The following is a 26,607-nucleotide window of genomic DNA, read 5'->3' as shown; positions in this document are numbered from 1 at the left end:
GTCTGTGCTCTCCCTCTGCAGCGTCCATTGTAATTGGGAAGTGGTGGTGTGAGATGGAACCGTGTCTGGAGGGAGAAGAGTGCAAGACTCTGCCTGACAACTCTGGATGGATGTGCTCATCTGGGAACAAGATCAAGACCACAAGGGTGAGAGCTCACACACGCTGCGCTGCAAACGTGTCGACATGCAACACACCTATGCTCCCAAAACACACACTCACGTATGCAGGAGACGTCCAAACGCTCGCTGAGAGTGTGTGTGTACTGGTTTCAGGTCTTTTAGCCCCGACACACAAGCGTGAACGTATTACCGTTATCCCAAAGAGACATACAAGTCAGTTTAAATCAGCCACATTTATCTCTCAAAGTGTATCTCAACACTTTATTGAACAGCATTTCCGTTACTTCCTGCTTCTGTAAGAAGTTCTGCGATCTTTGCAGATTATTCTGACGTAGGTCTGGGCCTTCGGTACGACAAGGTGTGGTTCTGTTCTGGTAGGGCATCCAGGAGGAGGAACCGTAGCGTTGAACAGTAAACGTAACCAAACAGGTGAACTCTACCTGAGGCCACATTCCTCTCAGAGATCGAGTTAAGAACTAGTCTGCGTCTCTACTGCCTCTTAGCTGCACAAACTGACTCCAAACACAGCATACGAATAGAAAAAGGAGGTAAAACCTAAAAGCAAGTTGTAATAAGTTGATCAGCTGAATTGCATGTGCTTCCTACCCTACCTTTCATTGCTTAGACACAGTGACTTCAGATAAAAGCGGAGACTAATGAGATCGGAGGGGCAGCATTGGGCTTCCCGAGGCTGTTCTGTAGATTTGTTTGTTGTCATTTAGAGGTGAAAGTTGAGCTGGGCTCTCTTGAAGCCACCGCTGTCATAAATTTTCAGAGAGGACTTGGGGTCTTTTCAGCCCTTCAAGGTAAGGTTGAGCACTTAGATCTCTCTAAAGAATGCATCTCTAATTTTCAGTTCAGTCCTTTGCACAATTTGAAGTGAATCTTAAATGTAGCAAAACGTATTTTGATGAGTTTTGGTTTTTTTCATTGTTTTTTTCCGGTTAGATCATGTAGGAATGTAACGTTCTGCACATAAAGGGAAAACAAAGCGACTCATTAAAACGGCTTTGGCCTAAAATCTCTAAAGAGGGCCAGTAAAAAGTCAGGCCTGAGGCTGCTTTTCAACCCAATACACACATGTCCTTCTTTTTCTTTCTTGACCCTCTCTTTGCAGAACACCCAGCCATACTCCCCTTTTTAGCTTCTGGAAGCAAAATGCAGAGGATGCGTCAACAGAAATTGAGCTGCATTCTTGCTTCTGTAAAGGTTAGTCTTTTTCTTAAGCTCTTCTGTCTTTTTTTTTAAAATTATTATTATTGTTCTGTTGTCCTTCACATACATCGGTCCACATATATATGCGCTTTAAGTGTCAGGTGGTAGGAGTGTGACCGACTCATGTTCAGTGACTTCCCATTAACCTAAATACTCAGTGCGAAATAATCAAGTGTGTTTACATGCTGTGCATGATTAGGCAGGAGTGACACAAATACAGATTACACCGCCACCACTGTAAATATTTATCATCCAGCGCAAGCAGCGCATGCATAAATGATGAGTAAGTTCTCATATTTTCTCACGGGAAAGATCGCACATATATCACGAAACGGGTGGCGTCCCGGTGGGTTAGTGTTCAAATGGCGGCGCGGTGCCATGGAAACGCACTCACAGTCAGAGTCCCTCCTTCCTTTCATGGCCTCTTTTGTTCTGGACCCCGTTTTTCCTACCAGCCTCTGCGTATGTTTGATTACGGTGCCTCGCACTGGTCTGCCAGTCCCATTAGGAACTAATCTGCGTCCTGCTAGGTGCTCCTGTTGTTTCGTCTGTTCGTTCCTCCGAGTGTACGCAGGCCGTGTGTTTTTGCTTGATTTGCGCCACTGTTTTTGTGGGCACACAAAATGAGATTGTGAGGCATGCCCCTTTCCGTTGTGTGGCGTGTTATCAGAGGCCACTCGATAGCCTTATTCCCCTTTAAGGGTCTTGTTGAAGCAGCTATCAGCGCGCAGCATAGCCAACAGGTTGCGTTTTTTCTCCCTGCACTCTGGTCTCTTTTTCTTTTTCAATTAGCATTCATCGTCCATCTACCTCTCTGGTCAAAATGTCACATCTGTTGCGATGTTGCAAAAGTATTGATACCTATTTGAATCTTTTCACATTTTTCACCTTTGCGGCGACAACCTTTGACGTGTCTTATTGGGATTTGATGTGATAGACCACGAGGAAGTGTAATCATCTTACACTGCATTCACAGCCGAAATGATGTGAGAGTTTGGCTCTATCTGCTCTGCTAAGCTAGGGAGGGAATTTTGTTGCTCATTCTGAAATAACTAAGGAAAGAGGGGACGGAATCTGTGAACGCTCGTTTTGAAATATCTGGCATATAATCCAGATTTGTTTTTATCTAAGTGGAGAAGAGAACAGATAGATATTTTCAAAGTTTTGAGTTTAGTTTTATCCAATGATTTCAACTCATTTACTGGATGGAATTTAATTTGCTGTAGTTGCAGTTTAGTCATTTTTATTGTAGTTTTACTCTAGTTTTGTTTTGATTCAGCTAAAATATTAATTTCCTTCATTGATCATTGTAATAAATCTTAAGGCCTTGTTTCATTTCTATTGCGAGAAATATGTATTCTGGGATCGATTGGATTCCAGTCTAGATTTTGCAGTACTCTGGCTCAAAGTTGTTTCAACTATTAGTAGTTGAAGCAACTTTAAATCAACCATTAATGGCTGTGTTTCCATCTTGTCCCACCTTTCCATGTGACAAAAATGAGATGTTTGATTTAATATCTCTCAAATATTCCACCTGTTCATTCATAATTCTTCATACTTGTAAATGTATTCTGTGTGAGTTTTATTTTTATTCAGTTTGTAGTCTGGTTTTTGTGCGAGGATAAAGGGTTGCTGATGAAACATTTGACCAACATTGAATGTTTTGGTTAACATGCAAAACACTGTTTGTGGCAGCAGGCAAACATTTTACTTTAGCACCTGTAAGCTGAAACATTGTGTTGACGTAAGTGACAGAGTTAAAGAAACCTGGAAGAGAACCTGAAAAAGCTTTAATACGACCCAGGAGTCGGAACAGCAACCCTAAACTCACAGCTGGAGCTGTAATGGAATAGTTTTGATCGAATCAGTCTGTGGGGTTTTTCAACTGTTTTAGGGTCATTTTGATGAGCTGAATCCAAAAATCTCATTGGTTTTGCTCAATCAGGTCAACTTTCTGAACTATGGATGCAACATGAGCATCAAAATGCCCGACTTGTTCTCACATCTGGATCGGTTTGCTGAGAATCAGTGAGTGAAGAGCAGGAGGAAAGACTCCACCAGGACAGAAAAGAGACAGGGAATTTAGCACAATGAATAATAATGTTCAATTTATATGTACTTCTCCTTATCGGTGTTTATTATTCAATTTACAGAAATCCAACTTTGTAACATTTAATTAATATAATTAATTAGAAAAAAAAAGATTCTCCTAAAGCATTTTTTGGATGAGAAATATTAACAGAATTGAAATGTCACAAAAATGTCATCAGTTTAGTCAAAAGATGTGATTTCTGTAAATCAAATTAGATTAGAAACCTGACCTGATTGAGAAAAATGGACGTAATGTTTGCATTCAGTGGCGCAAAATAGTCCTAATTCAGTTGGGAAAACATAGACAGCTTCCAAAAAAAAGGGTTTTTTTTACCCAGTGTAAGCTTTTAAAGATATTTTGTAAAAAGAAATTGGCAGATTTTTCCCCCCAGTTTTTCAGATTACACATTGTGTTGGTCTGTTACATAAAATCTGTATGTAGCACAACAAAATGTAAAAAAAAAAAAAATGGAAAAAGTGAAACGGTGCCATACTTTTCTAAGACGCTCCATCCACATCCAAACAACTTGCTCTGTTAGTTGCTATTATTTCCCCTTGCAGGGTTTTAGTTTGCTCTAAAACGGTCAATAAATCACAATGCAACAGGTGTTTTAAGTTGAATTTCCATTTATCAATAAAATTGGCATGAAAAAGCAGGAAGCCAGTCAAAGTCAGTGGCTTAGACCCATGTTTCTCCCTTTTTATGTCTTTCAGAGAGGGAGTCCTTCACTGCCTGTTCTGTGTCAACAGACAGGACAGACGCTTTTGTTTGTGAGAGAAATGCTGAGGAGCAACCTCCAAAAAAAGTCTCGCCCGCCATTTATATGCATTACGGGTTTCGCTGGCCAAATAGTCCGATCTGTTTTTGCTTAACAATAAAACTATAGGAACAACAAGCAGCTGGAATTTAGAAAGAGAAAATGTTACTCTCCCTTATTTGAGGCTGTAAGAAACGATGGTTGTTTGATCACCTCACTGTCTGTACCAGACTGAAGATAAATATTTTGTCTGAATAAAGAGAAGAATGTAATGCAACCCTCACCAGACATCCTGTCAATTTTAATATTGTTTTTGAAATATTCTCCCTGCCCACGTAAACTCTGCAGTAGTTTCAGCTGTAAAAGGAAACAGAAATGCCAACCTTGATAAATGACTCCGCTAGTTGGTATAAAGTAGGCCGATATGAAATTCACATGTAAAAAACGCCACAGGTTTTACAAACACTTCATTAAAAATAACCAATAAAAGGAAACAGAAAAGCATGTATGATTCCTGCAGCTGCAGGAAAATATATTAAATACTATTAAATTGTACCTGTTTTATAATTACACTGATTTACACCTACTGAATTTAGCAGTTTTCAAGTGATTCTTGTGAGGAATATTACCCACTTTAGATGTTTTGTTCTTTGCCGGAATGATGTGCTTTATTTGGGTTAGACATGGAGAAAACACGATGTACTAAAAGAGGTGATTTTCTTCTTTGACAAACTTTATGCTCACAAACAACAACTGCCATTGCTTCTGTTTTCTGGTTCACTTGGTTTGAGCTTTGGGTTGTTCTTCCTCTTATTTTTTTATTGCCAATTGTTTTAATATTCTACAACAAAATGATATCATGAAAACCTATACTATATTTAGGTAACTTTAACACATGATTATGTATGCGCTCTAATTAAAGTGATGGGTAGCGCCGCTTTAGCATCAACATCATGATTATCACTGGTTTTTTGTTTTTTTTACAAGCAGAAATATTTCTCTGGGAGGAGGAGAGCAGAGTTATTCTATTTTCTGTAGTCCAGTAACTCTGGTACTTCCTCCAGCTTCTCAATCAAATCACAATAAACCACAGAAATGTTTATATCCTACCAGAAAATTTCCAAACTTTTGAAAGTGTCACTTGCTTCGCCTTGATTCTGGCAACTGGTCCGTGCCCATTACGAAGCATCGAACCTAAATAGACTGGCCTTATTTCATCATCATTTTTTTTTTACTCCACAGCTGTTATGTGAGCCACATTCTTTTGTTAAAAGGAGCAGACAGCTCTTATTCAAATAAATAACCCATCTGTGAGGTCAGTCTGAGAGCAACGAACCTGCAGATTCATCGTCAACCATCTTTATTCTCACATGTTGCCGTAGCACTTTGTACGGCCGTGACATAATTAGTTGAGGTGATGCAGGAATGATGTGCTTGATCCGGCTGCTTCTGCTTATACAGCATCAACACTAAAGACAGGAAATTATACAGTATAACATCATAAATTATATATTTAGCATAAAAGACATGAGTTTTCTCAACAGCATGAGTCTGTAAAAAGACAGATGCAGAGCAGGCGGCCCTGATCTGTACTCCTCTGGCATATTTATAGAGGTTTTGAGTGAAGTAGTTCACTCTAAGTGGCCCCTAATTAATTTATATATATTTCTTTTCCCATTGTCACTGTTGCATTAAATAAATCTTGACTCATTTTGGTGTCTGGTGTCTTCTGTTTTTACGAGGGAGTGGTGTTTAGTGGAGCTGCGGGAAGCCGGTTCTCCACAGGCGCGACTGATTTGTTGAGCACTAAATAAGGAAGGAGAAGAGAGTCGACTATGTTTGCACTGAGGTCTTCCACCGAGGCAATTGTCCTTGGAGCCTACCAACTGTAGTCGGAGTAAATTACAATTTAATGCAGTAAACAAATTAGAATGCAGACATCTAATTTGCCGGCAACGACGAGCAGACAAGCAGGAAATCCTTGAGCAATCTACGGCTACCTGCCGGACTGTTCATTTCAAGGGGACTAAAACGAGCCGAGGACACGGTTAGTCTCTCTTACACGTCCGTGTGGGTTGATATTTCCATACCGCGTCTCTTTTTTCTGCTAACAAACCGCGAGGGGATTGGGGTTTTGAGACGGACCGTGATCCTTGATATGCGACCTGCTTCTGCTGCTGGTCTTGCAGAGGTAATTTTGATATGGCTGCCAGACAGCCGAGATGATACAGATGCAAATATGGGACAGACGAGCCGAAAGGATTACTGTGCCGGAGAAACATGGGAGAAAACAGGATTTTATTAATTTTTTTCTTCAAGGATACACTTTGATGAGATCTGGAGGAAAATGTTTTAATCTAAAACAACTTTTAAAGCATCTATAGCATAATATCATTAGCAGATGATAAATAGATCAGCACTCTAATTGACTTAACTCTGGTTTGCAGGCGATTCATATTCCTGCACTAACATGTATTCCTGCCTTTTAGACACTTTATGATAGATTCCCACCCAAAGAAATCACGTTTCTTTCTTTCTGGAAGAAAATACTTCAAAAAAACAAATCATCATACATATTAGGCATATCTAATGAAGTTAAATAGATATTTTGTTCCCCAAACCCTTTGATTGAAGTGATATCTTCTTCTACTGTCAGCAGATCAAACAGGCAGCATCTATATCATCTCTGAATGTCCAGGTTGCCTGAGTCTTGGCTGGACAGCAATATCTGTCCACCAGCCAGCCTATCTCCACACCAACCATTGCTACACTGGCCAATGGTTGGCATTAGTCCCACTACTTCTATTATCACTTTGGGTTTCAGCCCAGAGATGCCCCACAAATCCAGGACATACAAATATAGACAATGCAGTGAGCAAACTGTTTAATTGCAAGCATAGAAGATGCCAGTGTGTCAGCTTGCTATGGAGCCAGTCAAAAACAAAACAACAGCAGTGTCTTAGTTGCAGTTTTACATGCTTGCAGCTGTAAATATCCTGTCCGGTGTATCACAAATCATTCCATAAATCATGTCTGGCTTGCTTTACAGTATGCATTTAACTTATTATTTTTTTTCACTGCATTATCTTGAAGAAGCAGAAAAACCATCAAATCTGCCTTTAATTGTGTTCAATTGCTCAAATGATCTCTAAATCATTAAATAGGACGAAAGGGAGGCAAGAAACTGCAGAACTCCAGTAGATGCAGACATAGTGCACATTGTTTTTATTGAGCTTCGTGTCGAGCGGGATGCTGAAAAGCAGAACGTTCAATAGCAGTCTCAAGGCTGCACAAAGCGCCACTGAAACGAGTTCATGTCTGCAGCTGATGATGAATTAAACGTCCCTGAACCGAAGTCACGGAGAGACGGCTCAGACTCGGCAGCGTGGGCTTCGATTTAGCAAGGCCAGAGTCATTTTTATCAGATTAGAGGAAAATCCGTAGCTGCGTTTGCCTGTCTGCTAATAGAGACGGTTGCAGGGCCGTACAGCGTGTCTACATATGAAGAGACACCGTCAGTCATTTAACAAGGGTAACGACATAAACCAGACATACACAGCATGGAAACACACCGCGGTGTGTTCATTAGAGTCATTTCTCTTAGCGTTAAACAGCTCACACGAGCTTTTTAGCAGAAGGGCAAACCTGGAGATGAGACACAGGTTTACGGAGCTCTGGAGTTTGAAAAATCTCCTGGTCAATTCGCCCCTTTGCCAAAACACACCCATCTCTTACCCATCTGCTGCCATTTCATCCTAACTTACTTCCATTTTGCATCCAGACGTTTAATCATTAAGTATATATTTTTTCTTTGTATTTGTATTGATTGTGGAGATGAAAAGTCATCAAATGCTGACTTGTAATCTAATTTAGTTGTATGGTTTTAGCTGGAAACTTTACATTAAATCAGGTTGCCGTTGGTTACTGTTCTGATCCCTGTTTAAGCCATTTGACTCTGATGATATTTGAGTTTGGTTTAATCTTATACAACTCTAAATGACCTCCTACATGTGGATATTAACTATTTGTCGTCCACCAGGCTCCAGGCATAACATTATGACCACCTGCTTAGTATCGAACCGTTATTTCCTTGTGGCATTGCGGATTATCTTCTGAAAGAGACCACAGACATCAGGAATGACATGCGAGTCGTATGCAACAAACTGTGGTACAAAATGTATCCTGAAATATTTCATTGAGAACCTGCATTAACTTTGGCTGCATGGCCCTCAATGGCCATGACGCTGGTTTGGCCTCTCTTTCTTTCTAGGACCAGTAAACTGGAAGCCAACCACATGAGATTCTTTGACAAAGTTGCTAGCCACTTTAATCAAACTCGTCATGCCCTCGATGCCATTTTTTGCGTTTCCTTAGATAGAAAATAATTGTAATATTGGATTGAACCTAGTGAACTGTTTGATCAGTTGGAATGCATTGAAATGACTTTTTTGTAAGGTGCCTTTTCATGAAGTGTTGTGAATTGGCACTATGTAAATAAACTGAATTGAACTGATCCCGGCTCTTGTCAAACTCACTGAAATCCTTAAACTCGCCGACCTTTTCTGTTTTTAACACATTAACTTGCTGTCAAACATCTCCAACATGATGCATGATGAAGGGACGATCAGTGTCACAGTGGTCATAAAGTTAGGCCTTGGTGGAGTTGGATATAGCAAATTTCTGAGGATTGTTGGTTGTCGCAGCAGATACGAAACATCCTCTTGATGACTATGAATCGACCAATGATTGGTAGGAGATATCCTGCAGCACTATTTCATTCCCAGAAAATTAAGGGACTAAAAGAACGAAATGGCAAAGGGACGAAGTGACCAGCACCAGTTCAAAAGAGTCCTCTTGTTTTAGAAATAGCAGTTTTTGGGTAGGGTCTAACTCTTGCTCACTTTTACCTCTCTGCTCTCTCTAAGCATCTGTTTGTTCTCTCTCCTCTTCCTCTTCCACCCCTGTGTTTCAGATTCACCCCAGGACCTAACAGCGAGCTCCCGGTTGCAGGACTGCGCGCCAGGCTTTACACCCTTTCTGAACTTTTTGTCTCCTCCCGTTGAACTGACTAAAACTATCACATCCACGGCTACCGACTGGCTTACCCCGGGACCGCGGAAAGGATATCCATCCAGATAAAACAGCTTTGCTCACTTGGTGCCAAGGATTTGAAACAGCATTAATCCCCTGTTTGATCAATGAGCCCCGCGTCGGTGACTCTCTCCTCTTCCTGTGGCCAGTTTCCAACCTGCTCTCTTTCTGTTTCCTCACCCTGTCTTTACCTGAAAGCCTGATACAACTTAGCAGGGGCTCATTTAGAGGTTGGTCAAATATTTTGAAGACAATCTCCCGGCCCGCCTGGAAGGTGAACCGGTCGAGGGGTGCACACAAAACTAAACATGAGATTCACACAAGTGGTTGCGCAGGGGAGTCAAATTGACCCTCATTTTCTGTTATTTCTGTGCAGAAATCATTCGTGTTTGACTCGTTGATGGAGACAGATGCCATTTCTGTGAGTGCAGGAGAGGCAGGACTTTCAGTAACTTGGACCTGCTGGTTGCCTATGATGAGATACGAGAACTCTCCTTCTCCTGGTCTGACTTTACGGCCCCGAGCGTCATCCTCTATAAGGGACACGTTGACTTTTACTGCTGGGCATGCCCAATGTAGATTTCATGAGCACCACATTTATTTTATGTAAGATCATTTGTGTAAATAAACACATAAATACACAAAGTACGCTGTAAGATGACAGGTCCAAGAGGCTGATAAATGTGCCATCCTAGTAACACATCGACCAGTTCCAAAAGGAGCCGCTTCACAATGTAAGCTTGTGTTGAGGGGGGAAAACGGCTGTGAATGAATTGTAATGATGAGTTCTGGGATGCTTTTTGTTTTAGTCATTCAGCGATGCTTTCGGCTGGGCACCGGCAATGCTTGATGAGGAAAAACAATGTATAGAATCGCCTCACGTGTGGAAGCACAGCTGACAACACTTCTCGACCTTTGGGCCCAGCGCAGCAGGGACTCGGAGCAGCTGTGGATAAAATATGAGCATGATCATAAGAAACGGGCGTCGTGTCTCTCTCACGCACGGGAGACGGAGGATTTGCTTACAATGACAGAGAGAAAGTATTAGTCCCAATGGAGAAAAATAGCTATCCCCCAGTAGATATAAGACAGCCTTATGAGAAATAAAATTTGTTTTCTATACTGAAATGTTGTCTGCCGTTTCTCCCGAACGTCGTCGTGAAAGATGTTCCTCTTATCACAGTTTGATATGTCGTAATATGTGGGTGGAAGATCTTGTCAGAGAATCATTTACATCATGTGATAACGTTGTGTGAGCAGAGTTGTTTTTTGTGGTTATTTTGCTCGAGTAAACAGGCAATCAACATCGGCGCAAGGAGAGTTTGAAAATGACTTCCGGGCACAAGACACGGCGGTGTCTGCCGCAGTCACAAACGAATCTGCGATGCTTCATTTACACAATCCCCTCGGCGGCAGAGTGGATTTATCAAAACAGAACATTCAATTCATTCATGCAATTAGAATAAAGATTTTCAATATCGGGGGCGGGCAAAATTCCAGATGATTTTCAATATCAGCCTCCTCTCTCTCTCAGCTGATATTAGATTCGTCTCTGGTCCCCGTGGACGAGCTGGCGCACATTCATCATTTAGGAATGTGGCTAGTTTGGTGGCGCACGGCGCCTCGCTGAGCAGTCACAGAAGGTATGAAAGAGACAGACGCATCAATCTCCCAGCGGCCTTGCCAGAATCGTGAAGGAATATGCAAACTACAGGAAAAAAAACATAAAAAACATGCGAGAGCTGTTTTCCGCCTTGGCTCCTCAGCGGGTCGACTTCTTTGTTTTTTCTGATTTTTCGTGGAATTTAACTTTGACTTAAAGAAAGTTAATTGGAAGAGTTTGTGATTGGGATGCACCGAGGAATTGCCTGGCAAACAGTCTCGCGCTTTTAACTTCAGCTTTACCTCAAGAAATCAAAAGCGCGATATGTTTACTAATAACTTCATATCTGGTGCTAGCAGGTCATGCTAACACCTTTTAGCAAGTTACTCAAGGGACCCGTTAGCTATTTTCATTATGTCTAGATGAAGTCAGAGGAAGCAAAAAAGCTGTGAGAAGCTTCTCATTGGAGAATATTTTCTATAGAGGCATTTCAGTTATTTATTCAAGATGCTTCTATTCATTTAGCTCTTTCAACGTTTCGTAGATCAGGATGTTAATTCATTCCTGCCTGGGGAACATTTAAGTTGTTCCCCAGGCAGGAATGAATGAAGTTGTTGGATATTTAAGTTGTTGAATGGACATCAGCAGAGACTGCGCTTCAACTTTCAACCTTTTTCAGTGGATTGAGAAATTATAGAAGTTTGTTAGAAACTCTTAGATTTAATTTGAGTGAAAGTAAAGAGACCTTGTGATGTTTATCTAGACGAGTCTCTCGCCGCGTACTGAAGCACGTATTCACATTTTAAGCTCAGAGATTTGCGGTTTTCACCACAGTCGATTAGGGAGTGATAATGTGCCAGTTTATACATGATCTGCTCAGAAGCAAACAGGAAGAATTGAAAAGTAAATTCTCAACAGAATATCAATGTAGTTTTGTGTCCTTGTTGTCCCAGGGAGATAAATTACCCGCATGGGGGAGAAAAAAAAACAAGATCCCACCTCAGCTTACTTAAGCTTTCTTATTCTTATTTTTCTTTAACTCATGATCTGACCTGTTGTTTTCTTCATCCACTGTCTGACTTTTTAAGCATTATCGGTCAAATGGCGAAAATCTGTGGAGCTTCCAGAGAATCCTAGTGAACCCGCGTATAGATGGGGGGGATTTAGAGACTTTTTGTCAGTGCATTTATAAATGTTAATGTCGTTTTTTTTCTAATTGCTAATCTGAGATGCAAAAGACAGTTTAAAATTTCACCTCCTTGCAGAATATGTCGTTTTAAGGCTAATATTGTGTCATCCACCTGAGTGAAGTTGGCGCCAACACCTTCTTCAAATCAGACAAAATCTGTGTCAATCAACTCGACTATGTTTGTGCTGGTTTGTGCAGCACAATTTTTTGTTTGTGCAACTTTGGCTTTGAAGGTATAAATGAAGGTTTAAAGGTATTTTGATTTAGTAAAAGTGGCAGGGGCTGGTTGACCTCCTGACCTTCAAACTTTCATTAATATCTTCAAAGCCAAAGAAGCACAAACGAAACATTTTGCTGCACAACTGTAGCACAAACATTTGATACCAATTTTGTCTGATTTGGAAAAAGGGAGGGGGGTCCAACTTCACTCAGGTGTGTGGCCCTACTTCAAGTTATACAGTTTTCATTTTGAGTGAGTAGCAGAACCCGGTTTTGTTGTGATTTCTCTTCTGGACTCAGTTCACCCTCTGATCTCTGGGTTTCAGTGAGAAACCCTTAGCGTCTAAAATTAGAGTTTTTATTAACCAGACGTCAGAAATTGGCCACAGATCTCTGATCGCTTCGTCTCTAGTTTCTCAGCATGTATGACACATGGTGGGGGGTTTTTTCTTGTAAAAATGAACATTTCTGTTTATTCCTGTGTGCAATATTGTGTTAATCTGTGTAGATTTCAACCAATCCACCCAAAATCCATAAAACAAGTCGTACTATGAACATTATCCTCATGTTCAGAGCTCATGATGGAAATAATGAGTTTCTTCATTCTATTCAACACTCTTCTATTTAGGTTCTAAGTTGATTTTTTGCTTACACAGGGTTTAGAAATTGAAGAGTTTTGTTTTTTTTCTATTACCTTTTATGCTCTTCTTTGCCGTTTCACGGTACAGTAGGACTTTATGCTGTGGAGGGAGGTCCTGCTCCATGTTTGACCGAGCAAAACAGAACTCTTAGTTTAAAAAAGCAGGGCTTGGGCCTCCCTTCCTCTTTGCTGTCTTTGCAATCCTAAAAAAAATCAAAACATCCAACAAACACAGCCGACCTCCCACAGAAACAGCGAGACAGTCGATCAGCTCTCCGTATGTCACCGGAGAGCTGATCGACGGTAGACAGCAAGGACAAGTCTTTTCACAACCAACCTGTGCTAAAAATGTAGACGCTGCTGTTTGTGAAACTCACAGGTTTGCTTTGCACCTTAACACTCGGATCATGTGAAAAAAAATAAAAATAAAAGAGAGTCATTACGGTTCCCTTACTGAACATTCATATTCCTTAATCATTTTTAAATAACTACTTATAATTTGAGAAAAGGGCACACTTCTCACTGTGGGGGCTTTGAAGTCTGTTATTACAGTCATTATGACTCACTGTGAATGTGCGCTTTACAAAGAACGTCCACTGAAGCCGGACAACCGGGAGCCTCCAAAAGCATTAAGAGCACAAAGACCTTAAGAGCTTCAGTGATGGCTGCTCTGGCTGCTGCTGCTTCAGGGATTATCATCAGTCTCTCTGAGGTGCAGCTGTGCTTCTTCAGGCGTCTTTATGTTGGATTTTAAATAATAGTCTTAAAGATCGCACGTTAAAAAGTCCCAGTAATACGGAAGATTAGACTGTTAACAGGAGTTTTTAGCGACAAAACTCCAGCTTGTCACAGAGTAGATCACTTGTGTAACACAGTAGGTTGGTGACCTAAAACCTGCTGCAAGGCTTCACTCTAAAAACTGATCAACAACTTAATCTTACTTATTTTGCTCAGAAACGCAATGCTCTGTGGGAGCGAAATTTGTAGGACTGGACCGATTGATCAGATGAAATCGTAATGAATAAATTGTTGAATTGATTGTCGACTAATTTAGTAATCAATTAATTGTTACCTAGAGTATACAGGCTCCAAAAAAGGCAATTTGCTGAAAAAACAATATAATCAGAGCAATAACTAAGCCAAAGCTGCACGAAAATATATACATTTTGCATGTAGGATAAAAAAACACAAAAAAAACAACTTCTTTGTCTAAACACCATATATGCATGTTAGGCAATGGAAGCTTTATTTTGTCATGTCATTATGGGTTAAATTTTATGTCTATTATTGTCTGTTAGACAATATTTCTGTTGTCAAATAGAAATATTAGAAAATATTGTCTGAGGTGGTTAACTGAAAAATGTACAGAATGTACCGATTGTTTTAGCATCCGAACGATCAATAGAATAATTGACTACAAAAAAAAATCCCTAGATATTTGCTTTGCTTCATATATCACAAACTTCTGTTCTTGTTGCTACCAGTGCAGGACGCTTCGCCCAGATATCCAGAAAACGAACAAAATCTGCAAAGAATCTGTTGCAAATACTTGTAAATTCAGTGAATATAATTACGTAAAATGTTTGTCTATGCTGACTTTATGACCAATCCTTTAATGAAAGAATAAATACTGCACATCACTCGCTCTAGCTTATGTGGATATGGTTTAAATTAAAATATGTTTAGGTTTATATATAATTCATAATGATGGTCTCACAATTTCTGAGTGATTGGCTGAAACAACCCAACTCCTCTTCTGACTGCAACATTTGGGTCAAAGAAACAACCCAGCAATTACATTTTTTTCTATGTGTATTGTCTGAAACAAATGAATCCTCATTCTGACTGGCATCACAAACCCAGTCAGCTGTACAGACCTCGGCCAAATTATTCACCACTCAGAAATATCCATCCATCCATCCATTTTCTGTTCACCCTTGTCCCTAATGGGGTCGGGAGGGTTGCTGGTGCCCATCTCCAGCTACGTTCCGGGCGAGAGGCGGGGTACACCCTGGACAGGTCGCCAGTCTGTCGCAGGGCAACACTCAGAAATAAATGACGATTATTTATTTCTCTGCTGCTCAAAAATAAATTTGCCTGTTTTCTCCACAAAGCAACACACAGCAATCTGAAATCTGTCATTTCTACATGAATGCCCGAGTGTCAAGCACCGCATGCGGCTTCCCACCGGGGGGTCCGGTGTTGTCGCAGAACAGGCTCCCATTGAGACTTTGTAGTTCGCTCGCTCTCATTAAAACAAGGGCGTTTTTCACAGCAGCTACTTGACACAGAAACTCAACTTGTCAAGTCGAGATTTACAAATTTGTTTGTAAATCTCACGAGCAGCAACCGAATGTGAAAAATCAGTCCGAATCACAATTGAATCGAGATATTCTGTTGCTGTCAAAGCAAGATCAAACATGCAGCCTGATGTTTTATTTCTCCTCCCATATGTGAAAACCTAAATGTCCCTTTAATGCATCGTCTTCACTCAAATGTCACAAACACTGGAGCTACTCAATGTTCTCTGCTAGTGCTAATTAGTTTTTGAGTGATTTTGTGGACTGGCGTCTCTCTCACTGAAAAAACAAACTTTACCACCATTGGACGCAATCGCCATGAAGAAAGAAACCAAGATCCTGCAATTGGTGGGAATTCCATCTGCTCTGTTAGAGACTTTATCCTTTTCACAGCACAAGGTTTCCTCCTTACTCGTGTCTTTAGTTTGGGAATCCTGTTCATGCCAAAGTGACCATCTCAACCACACTGGCTTATTTGTCGCAGATGCAGGATGAAGGACGGGACGCCATCCCGCCAAAATGGCAACCAGGATGATGAGGAGGTTCTCAGGCTGTTGTGTTGTGTACAGTTCCCCCACCTGCTGCTGAGGCCCCATTTGTTTTGGGGTTTTTTTTTATCAATAAGTTGTTAAACTACAAAGGTCAAACTTCAATCATTTGATCCAATAAATGACACGAAACACTTTTCATTTGTAGAAGAAGCCATTTGGGGGTTTCCACTGGTATAAAGTCATTGCTAAGAAGCATCTTTAAAACAAAGCAATAACTGAACACAAATGTTCTTACTTTATATGTAAAGTATATAAATCCATTTAGGGGACATGGGAAATTTTTGTTTCATTTGCGTTCTCCAGGAATAATGTACTGATCAGTTCATGCGGTATTACTGAATACCGTAAGTCTTTCTTATGGTGGCCACCGTACTTTCTGCTACAAGGTTTTTGTTTCCATGTATGTTAATATCTTGTTTGTGAGATATTTGAAGTTTTATATCTTTTTTCTCGCAGATAGAAATGCACCACTATGAGTTTGTGCAAAATGAGAAAGCGAAACAGATCAAACCTGGGCTTTCCATCTCTGTTCTCAGATGTAAACAAACTTTCTGTAAAAAGGAACGAAAGAAAGAAAAACTCCAAACTATTTGGACTATTTCTGAGTTATTTTCACAACTTATCTGACAGTTTTGATTTTTTTTTGTGTGTTGGTTGTCTGACTGGTTTAAAGGGACGTTTTCATGTCCAGTTCCGTCTCAAAACGTACATAAACCGAATAAATCGGTTTTCAATCAGTTTTTGCACAAAAGAGTTAAGAATATATAAACATATTTTCACTGAGACTCTTTAAATGTGTAAATATTTGAAATTGAAATTGATATCTGTGACTGTATATAAAATAGACCAGCAAATTTTGCACGTAGCAATATTTGCTTACTGCGAAGTAACGCAAAGGTTTTGCGAGGGAATGCGAAAGAAGGCATTTTCCCCACATATCCTATGGGGCTCCATAATATATCGAGAGTTTTTGAGCCTTTTGTCATATTTATTTGTTGCAATATTTTGAAAAGTCAGATATTACTGTTAAAGAATCCCAAAACATCCCTTTTTCCTACACTGGTATGCCGGCAGATTTTTCATCTGGACAGCTGGCGTTTAATAGAAAAAGGGGATAAGCAGCGTACAGTTCTTACAATACAGCAGCTGATTGGACCTTGCTTTTGCTTTCTTTTTTTGAGCAGAGGTCAGACACAATTTCATGTTGTTTGTCCAACTTTGTGTAGAGTTCAGGGAAGCAGCCTGGCCTTCAGGCCAGAGACAAAGCCCGCCGCCGCTAGTCCAGATCCTGCCCACACATGCGGTTTATTGCAAAGAAATTACCTTGGGTATGGATAACGGAGGGGAAAGCTACATCATTTTTCTTGTCTGCACTCTGCCTGGAAACTTTTATTACGTTATTTGATTTATGCAATTTGATTTAAGCGGCGTGTAGGCGTGTGTGCGTGTGTGTGTGTGTGTGTGTGTCACAAAATTCCAGAGTTTGCCTATAGACTGCTGTTAGGCTTGCATGGTCATATATCTCTAAAAAGGAGTTCGTGCAGCGCTAACATTTGGGAAGAATAGTCTCATGTAAGTTATTAGTGTCTCAATCCATGAAACAAAACACAGTTTTCTTCAACAGAGCGGTCTTCACACTGAGAGTGGATCATACCTGGATCTTTGTTACATAATATTTTCTCTGTGACCATAAAGTTCTATTTTTACCCACTGAATGGCATTAAAGTAAAAAAAAAACCAAAAGATGTGTTAAGGGTAAAAGATTTACTCCATGAGTCTAATACCTACTAAAGTGCCTTGCAGAGGTATTCATGACCCCCAAATAAAGTTGTGTCACATTATAACCACAAATTTCAGTGTATTTGTGTGTTTTCTAAGACGCTACAGCAATGAAAATCTAAAAAGCGTGATGTGAATTTGTGTCTTGGCCCTGTGAGTCCATTTGTTTTAGGACCACCTTTAAAGCTGGGATATGCAACTTTTACCAAAAAAAAATAAAATTCTTGTTTTATTTTTTATTTTTTGCATTTTCATTAAAACTGTCATTCTGTACAACATGAGACGGATAATCTGTGAATAAAATCGAGCTCCTCTGCCTTCTCCAAGAGCTACCAGCGCTAGCTGAAGAAATAAACCGCTCAGTCAGAAACAACCAATCAGAGCCAGGAGGAGGTGCTCCGGTGCTGTCAAACAGGCTTGTGTACATGCTGCTCACATCTTCCCCACTGCTCTCTGCTATGCTACATCTTCTCCACATCACCCCCACCAGTCGTGGATGACTAGACTGGTTACCGTGGTTACCTATGACGGCAGATAAACAGTTTTTCTGTGACGCTAAGTTGTTTCTCTGCCATTAGCACATGGAGAAGCTCATACACAAGCGTGATTGACAGCTCTAGGACCCTCTTATCTGGTTGTTTTTGACTGGGAGCGGTGCATTTCTTCCTTCTGAAAAAAGGAACTTGATTTTTTCACAGATTATCTGTCTCATACTTTGCTGTCACTACAGGATGACGGTGTTAACAAATATGTAAAAAACTTTCTTTTTTTAATAAAAGTTTATTAAGCTTTTCTCTAACAAACCTTTGGAGCCTTTATAAAACAGCTTTATTAATAATCAGATTATATCTCATCCATGTTAATCCAAGCAATTGTTTGCACTGGTATTTATTTAGGGATCCCGCAGTAAACAGGGCTGGATGTCAATATATTTTAAACTTTTTGAATATTTATTTGTCCTTTTGCTAGGCAATTTCTTGTGTTGCTTTATCACATAAAATAAAATACTTTCAAATTTGTGTTGGTAAATTGATCAAATGTAAAAGAAAAACAAAACTTTAAGGGGTTTGTGCTTTTGCGAGTCTATGTCTACGCTTAGAAGGAATTTGTATTTTAAACACCTTGCAAATTTTCTGCACTGGACAGAAAACGAGACAAAGACACCAAAAGATTAGCGTCCTATAAACCTTTTGGTTTCGCTCCTGTTAGGTAACAAGTTAAATTGCGCTACGATTATTGGTAGTTCACCTCTAGACGGTGGTCATCGAGCTTCGCAGCACATGGCCTCCCTGTGCTAACAGGGACTGTTTAGGCAAGAGGGAACGAAAAACATGGTTCTCAAACTAACAGTACAGCTGTCACCAACGGCAGCATGCTGTGCACAAGCATCCACTGATATCACACTGGCTGCCTCTGTTCGCTCCTCCTTTGTGTTTTCTGTATTAGCACTCTGCTGCTCGCACAAAAACCGAAGCAGCGAGGGCTTAATGAGGACATCTTGTGTCTGTGAACACGGCGCCGTATCGGTTCATGTTCAGATCTTGTTCAGTGCTTACCCTTGAAAAATGAAATGCTGAGTTTTATTATTTCTGTTCTTTAGCTCAATGTTACAGGAAGTAAAGGAAGAAAAAAATACAGTAAACTCATTTTAACCCTCTCAAGATGAACTCCGCTGGAAGATTTGCTCATCATGAAATATGTTTATTTAGGTCTTTTAAAGATCATCATTATTTTTACCTTGGTGGAACGATGACACGAAACACTCCCAGATCATATTTGCTTAAATGTTTCAAACACTTTTTGTAACCTGCATATTTCCAACACCCATCCAGTTGGTAGAGCAACTTTAAATTTGTTGGTTTCATGTTACAGGCAGCTTTTAGAAAGGAATTATAATTGCTTTTTTTTAAAGTTTTGTTGTGATTTCATTTCTGGTTTTTACACCATTGTCCAACATAACAGAGCTCAAACAGTTTTGACTGAAGGTGCATCTACTAAATAATGACTTGAAAGGGATGAATATTTATAAGATAAGATCATTTATTAGTTTCCCGTACAAGAAATTTGTCTAGGAGGCTATTTATGCAGTTTTATGTTAAATGTTTTATTTAATTGTCACTATTTTTCATTTTGATATAAAATGGGTCTGGTTTTTTTCTTTTTTACATTTTTTGCCAAATAATCCTAACTTTGTGGATTATGATTGACATTGTAAAAGCAAAGTTAAAATATAAATAAATTTAAAAAGTAGGTGAATACTTTTTATTGCCACAGTATTGAATCCCTAGATTTAACAGAGACAACAACGAAAGCTCTACCTTATCAGAAGATCTTTCCATTTTTTCAAATAATTAGAGTACATGAATTTAGATGAATCTACATTACTTTCCATTGTCAAATTTAACTTAACTGCTAAGGTGACTGAATGGGTGCAGGACGAATCTGCGTTTCCCACCTTCAGTCAATGAGCCGACTCCTGTCCCTGAATGCAAACGACAGATGCAAGGGCAAGCAGAAGGGCGCAGTTCTTCGGACCAGGAGGAGACGAAACTGCCTCGGAGGGCCGAAGCGTGCCTCATTTAGATTCATCACAACCATTCCTCGCGGGCACATGAAACCCAGGTTCCACGCTTTGCGGTCTGTATAAAGTCAAGAACCCAAACAGGCAAACCTTGAAGAGACAATTTCATGTTGCCTGCGCTCACGTTGCAAAGTTTATTAGTTCCCCGAAAGCCGGACCTTCAATAAATTACCATAAAGTGCTGTCGGTGCCCCAAAACCATATACTTCACAGCTGCTTAGCCTGTTTAGCAAATTACCTGCCCCCCATACCCCCCTCCACCCCCACCCTCCCCGCCGCCCCTTCGACAACCATAAAACTCACCAGCGTACCTCTATCAAAGTGGCCGCTACAGCAAACCTTGTAGCTGCACCAGAATATTAACACGACCGTGGCGCAGGAATCAATTTGGGTGTTATTCCCATGACGGTCTCTGGGTATGACTGTCCGGGGTATTTTCTATTTCGTTTTACCTCCGCTACCTTGTTTTTCCCACAAGCTATCAGCCTAAACAGAATGGCGTCTGCGTCTCAAGACGATGACCATTGATCCGCGCCGCAGCCTGAGCCTTCAGCACAATGTATTTTCTTTTGTCAGCTGCCGAAGAGCGTGCCGGCACAAAGCATAGTACAAGTCATCATGCTGTAATATATAGTTCAATAACTCATTTCTACTGTGCTGTGTTAGTATGCTGCTTTGTAAAGTAAAAAATAATTGCTAGCATGAGCGATATTAAGTTGCCGTCGTTCATCTCCACAGCTTACTAATGAAGATGCTGCATGAAGAAATAATACAGTCACACATCAGGATGCTTGGTAACTATAGAAACGATGCTATTAGTGTTAGCTCAGAGGCAAGGCGAAGCCAGACAGGTCGGTTCGGAAAAAAGACTTATTCAGAGATCAGGAGCGGGATTGTAACCGGATCCTTTAAGCCTGAGCGGTCGTGTCCAAAACAATTGAGGGCCATGTTCTGACTGGTATTTTTTTCCCCAACTGCAGAAGTGCAGGGCAGCCATTTTGTGGTCTTAATGAATATTAAAAAATGCCCAGCAGACCCCAAAGATGAAATATTGCAAAGATTCGAAAAGGAAACGGATTTTGTTGCGTTGAGAGGTTTCGTCGGAGAGCAGTTTTTAACTTTTGAGTGTGATTGTTGATGATGAAGGTTTGGCACCAGAAACCACTCCTGAGATCAACATCAGGTGGAAAAAGGAAACCTGAGCAAAAACTATTAAAAACACAAGTTGTAACTGGTTGAGATCCTAGAGTATTTAGGGCATTTAACTAAGTCGATTAATGGACTCTGGACCAGGTTGTTCTGCTGCACATCAGAAAAAGATGACTGGCTAGTCCTTTCAAAAGAACGGAACTGCATGTCTGAGCAAACACTAAATGAGAAAAGTAGACAAGTTTTGTTGCAGCAGACGTTTTACAGCAATGTTGTCACATTGAATTTTGACTTGTTATACTTTGCATTACAGTGAGATTTGTCTTCCTAATGGATGGAGGTTCATAGTAGTTAGCAGATATGTTGTGGGACGAACCTGGATTAGCAAAGGCGCAATCGTGTTGGGAACACTTTGCCACTGTAATAATTATGTGAAAAGAGTTGACAGACCTGTATGATTAGACCAGTAATGATCTTTTTTTTTATTATTATTATTATCGTGCCACATGATTCATGTCCCTGCTATTAAATGTTGGTTAATTACAATTCCTGTTTGGCCCCAAACAGTACACTAATCAAACAAGCAGCTTCAGTATTCAGCTTCTCCTGCGTTATTTTTGTTTTGTTGTTTCAACTAAACACACAATAACACACTCGCCATTATAACAAACAGTCTGTGAAAAGTTATGGGCCACAAGTATTTTTCTGAGCTGATACCAAATTCAACTCCCCGCTGTATCCTACGCCTGCTGCAGTCACGCTGAGCGGCGCCAGCCAGTAATACCTGCGAGTGACGCGCAATCGTCGTGATGCGAGGTGACAAATCCAGGAGAGGCACTGAAAATGTGGAGACCAATTACGTTTTCACCCGCAGCATAAGTTCATCAAGAAGCAATTAGCTGACTCCGTCTCAGCTCTTACTCAGGTTTGTTCACTTGATTACTGTTGCAAAATAATTAAAGCTCTGGTGAGAGTATGTGACATTAAAAAAGCCGTACAACAAGGAATCATGAAACACAATTTGAAGCAGTTCCTTCATTTGTGTGACTGAATAACAAAACACACCTTTTAGTCTCGTCAATTGTAGCAAAAGGAGGAACTATTGTATACGAGTCAGGGATGCTAAAGATGTTAGCCAAATGTTTGAATAAAATCAATAAACTGATGCATAGATAGTAACTATCTAATAACATTTCATGGTCATTTTTTTTATTGGTGTTATTTTGTTCGAAATTGCTGAAATTGCTGAAATTTATATTTCTAAAAACAAGCTTCCTCTGGTGACATCACAAGAGTCACAGGGCAATCGAGTTCATTAAATATGTTTACTTGCATTTTTTCTTAATTTTTTCCTTTTTATTATTACACTTAAAAAGAAAATAGTTGAACCAACTTAATTGAAATGATTCAATTGGTAACAAGTAATTCAATTAAGTTTATCCAACTTAATTTATTAAGTTGGTTTAACTTGACAAATTTAAGTCAGTCTTACTCAAACCATTTAGTTTACGTCAAATAAAGAAGTGAATTAACGAAGGATAATTTTTAAACATTTTTTCAGCTCAGACAGCTTTTATTTGAGAATCATAAAACAGGAACGTGAGTAGTGAAAGAGGGGGAAGACATGTAGTAAAGGTCAGTAGGCCGGGAATCGAACCTGCGACGTCCGCGTCAAAGACTAAGGCTTCCTTGTGTGTGTGTTGTTTTAACCCCTGCGCCACCACAGCGTCCCGGCCAGCGCGGGTTCTGTCCCTGGTGAAGCTTGTCATGATGACACATGTAGAAAACAAACACGCAATGAACTTAATTGTTTCAAGAAAAGTCAAAGATAAAAAATTCCTTTAAGTTAAAGATTTGTAACCTTTTAGTTAATTCAACACAAAACAGCATCACTAAACCAAAAGAAGTGAGATTAATGTAAATAAATTCATGAGATGAACTCCAGTCCAAATACACTTGTCAGAGTGTAACTTGTTCAATGAAGTCAATCAAGTTCAAATTCCAGCGGTTCAAAGTGCATCACGTGACGAGAACATGAACACATCATAAACACGAGTCAACAATCGTGAGACCAGAAACATTTTGACAAGTGCCGTCGTTAAAATCATCCATACACATCAAATATGTTGATCAATGTTCCTTTTATTTTGGCTCCAGAGCGACGCTGAACATGTTGGGTTTTAATCCCAACCTGGGCTCTCCTGCTTGGATTTCAGGAAGATTTGGTCAACAAATTTTTTTAAAAACTAGGCGATTTATGAAAGACAGTTTTGCCAGATTTTCTTACCGACAGTCTTCTGAAATTATTTCAAGACCAAATTGACTCCATACCGTTTGCCAGAGTTTGTTTTTATAAAATTTTGCACTCTAATGATACTCTAAAGTGGAAATGAATCCTCATTTCCCAGCATGTTTATTGGAAAAACATAAAAGCCACAAGTAACAAATGTAAAGATATATATATAACATATGTTTCCATACGTAACTTAACTGCTGCTGCGTGGTAAAGGAACGACTGCAGTCACTTCACTTCATGAAACACCGGCAGTCCGTTTCCCTCACGTGGTCGGGGAGAAACTGTTTAAACTTGCTCCATGTATGAAAAACTTGGTAAATGAGCGTCTGGACTGTTTCATTGATTAAATTCTCCCAGGACTCAGGGGCTAAGTGTGTGCGCTCAGCCAAATAATCTCTTTTTAATTTCAGCACCTCCAGAATTGCCTTCTAAACACAAATAATGACAGTAGCAGGAAAGCTCTGTAAACCTGTCCGTGGGCTGATATGAAATGCCTTGATTGTTTCATCATTTTCAAAGCCTCAAATAGTTTGTTTTGGTTTTTTTCCTCCTGCTGCAGAGGTTTCTTTTGCTGCATAATAAAAAAACCTCAACATCTTGTTTTTTTTTTCTTATGCTCGATTTTATAGACTGTTACATATTTTCACAGTGTGGAGCGATGAACACCTAATCTATTGTATTTAACATATTAACCATGTTCTTTACTTAATTTTGTGTCAGATCAAGGTATTCTGCTGCACTAAAAAAATGTCTAAAGCATGAACTACTTCAACTTTTTGCCTCAAGAATTAGAACAAACTCTCCGAGCCAACCCCTCTCAGAGACCGTATCACACACATACCACCTGCCTAAATTAAATAAAAATCCATTAAAACACTCCTGATTGCACAAATTATTTGTGTAACCAGGTTGAAAGAGTTACGAGTCAAAGGCGGCATAATTAAACGGGACGATTTTGAAACCTAATACAAGATGTAATTAAGGAAATTAATAAGGTGTCAGCCCCTTTTCACTGGGTGATCTGCCTGATGATTAATCACAGCCTGGGCTAATTTGATTTGTGACAAGGAAAGGGACGACTTGGCTAAGTCGGTTAGGAGGGCCCAAGTCGACAGCATATGACATTAATAAAACATGAACGGTGGGGGAACAAAAATCCACGTGTGATCTTCGCAAAGGAATCAAATTAAAGGAGACTTTGGATAGATGTTCTCGTGACGAAGCCCGCAGCACGACACCGAGCGAAATGCGATTAAGGGCCCAGACGTCACGTTATTGTAACCTCTAAGTACTTCAAACGAACATGTTCATAAAGCGGACATGTTTGGGCCAGAGAGTGTCCTTATGGGTAGGCTACAATCCCAACAATACTGATGGGATAAAGTATTAATAATAAACCAAAAGGTTAAACTCTCGCGATTTTCGTGGAAGAAATTGAAATAAGGTAATTTTTGTGTCTCATGACATACCCAACGGTTATTCAATTTCAGCTTTTTATTTAAATCGGAGGATATGTAGGAGCTCACGATGCTCTGACCTCTGACAGGCGTCACTGGGCAACTGGATAACCAAGAAAAGGCCCACAGCATGACAGATCCTCCACCTTGCATGCCAGCTGGAATGAGATGTTTTCACACATAGAAACATCAGCTTGGACTCCCATCTAAATTTGTAATAATTTTATGTTTTTTTATAAATGTTTTAATTCTTTCGTTGTAAATGTTGACAAATTTAGAGCCAGTGACGTGCGGTCGGGGGAGGCAGGTGAGGCAGTGCCTCACCAGCCATCATGGAAAGAAAGAAAATATATAATCATAAAGTAATTTAAATTGTTATATTCATCCGGTGGTTTGTACTAAAAAATATTTATTTTTCATGTAGCTTCACCAATTTCGATTTTTATTTGTTCAAAATCGCTGAATTTTCTTATTTTCCCATTCAAATGCTTGGAAGCGATGCCGGTGAGGCAGCAGCGAGCTCTGCCTCACCTTGGATTGCGCAACCCCTGGCTCTGCGCTGGCTGCTAAGCGGAGAGAGCATGTTGCTGTACGGCGTCAATAAAATGGTTTAAACAAATTTAATATGTGAACTTATTTCCAATAATTTAGCTTATGTATATAATGTACAGTGCTTTTTGTCACCAACTGTGTTTGTGTAACGTGTTTCGTGTAATGAGCGATTATAAACGGCAGAGAACAGGTTCGAGGTGAGGCAGGCAGTTCTCTTGCCTCATGGCAGGGGGCGCTCAAGATCCCAGACGTTCGTCTTGTTCACTCCTCAACTGCCGAGTAAGTGACAGCGAGCTAGGCTAAACGATTCGGGAAGCAAGTCAAGTGCAGCGATAGATTATAATAGAGATAGTGATTTTTTTCCTCTCGCTTATCCCGACTTTCGACATGGATGACTACATTACAACACTAAAAAAGTTTTCTCAAGTGGACTTTCAATCGAAGCAGGAGATAATAACCTTTATAAGTAAAGGTAAGACAGTAATAACATTTATTTTGTTTTGTTTTTTAAGGAAATGTGTGTTTTGTGAGCTACAGTTTGTATGTGTAAGGATGCAGAAGTGAAACATAACCTGTAAACTGCTGTCAATCTATGCATCTATTTGCAAATCTGATTCTGATGACGTCAGTGCCTCACCAGCTATGAACCTCACCGCACGTCACTGTTTAGAGCGGCAGCTTGTTTCCCGCGGGCGTGTCCCGACTTTTGAAGATAAAAAGACGGATACCTGATGTTCCTAAAAATCTGGTCTCTGAGTCACGTTGTATTTTTCCCCAGTGGAAACAGAAACCTATCGAACATTAATTAAAAGTTCTCAGACAAACTTCTTACTAAAATGCCCCAGTGGTTACATTAGCTTTCTAACACAGTACAAATGAATCTCTATTATTTTTTAACAACGGCCTCTGCTTCCAACGTTTCAGTCTTTGATTTGATGTGCTCAAAAAAAAGTTGGATTTTCTAAAATTCTCTTTTTTTTCTGCTTCTGTGTCAGAAGGTTAATTTGGTTTATGAC

At 39.9% G+C, this 26,607-nt stretch overlaps 1 protein-coding gene across 6 annotated transcripts in view; it reads left to right on the top strand.

Moving 5' to 3' along the window:
* Positions 1–26,607, top strand: part of tafa1b (TAFA chemokine like family member 1b) — a 246,418-nt gene that overhangs the window by 168,099 nt on the left and 51,712 nt on the right. For 2 of the 6 annotated variants that reach the window (XM_028003436.1, XM_028003433.1), the window contains exons 4-6: positions 22–146; positions 1,238–1,329; positions 9,157–10,403. In XM_028003436.1, coding sequence (XP_027859237.1) covers positions 22–146; positions 1,238–1,264 — 152 coding nt within the window. In that variant the 3' untranslated portion in view covers positions 1,265–1,329; positions 9,157–10,403. Of the gene's footprint in view, positions 1–21; positions 147–1,237; positions 1,330–9,156; positions 10,404–26,607 lie in introns of those variants that run through there. The other 4 variants (XM_028003431.1, XM_028003430.1, XM_028003434.1 and 1 more) reach the window with 3 other exon arrangements.

This window comes from Xiphophorus couchianus, chromosome 20 (genome assembly GCF_001444195.1).
Source record: "Xiphophorus couchianus chromosome 20, X_couchianus-1.0, whole genome shotgun sequence".
NCBI lineage: Eukaryota > Metazoa > Chordata > Actinopteri > Cyprinodontiformes > Poeciliidae > Xiphophorus > Xiphophorus couchianus.
The sequence above is the reverse complement of the archived record's forward strand: the minus strand, read 5'-3'. Positions and strand labels throughout refer to the sequence as shown.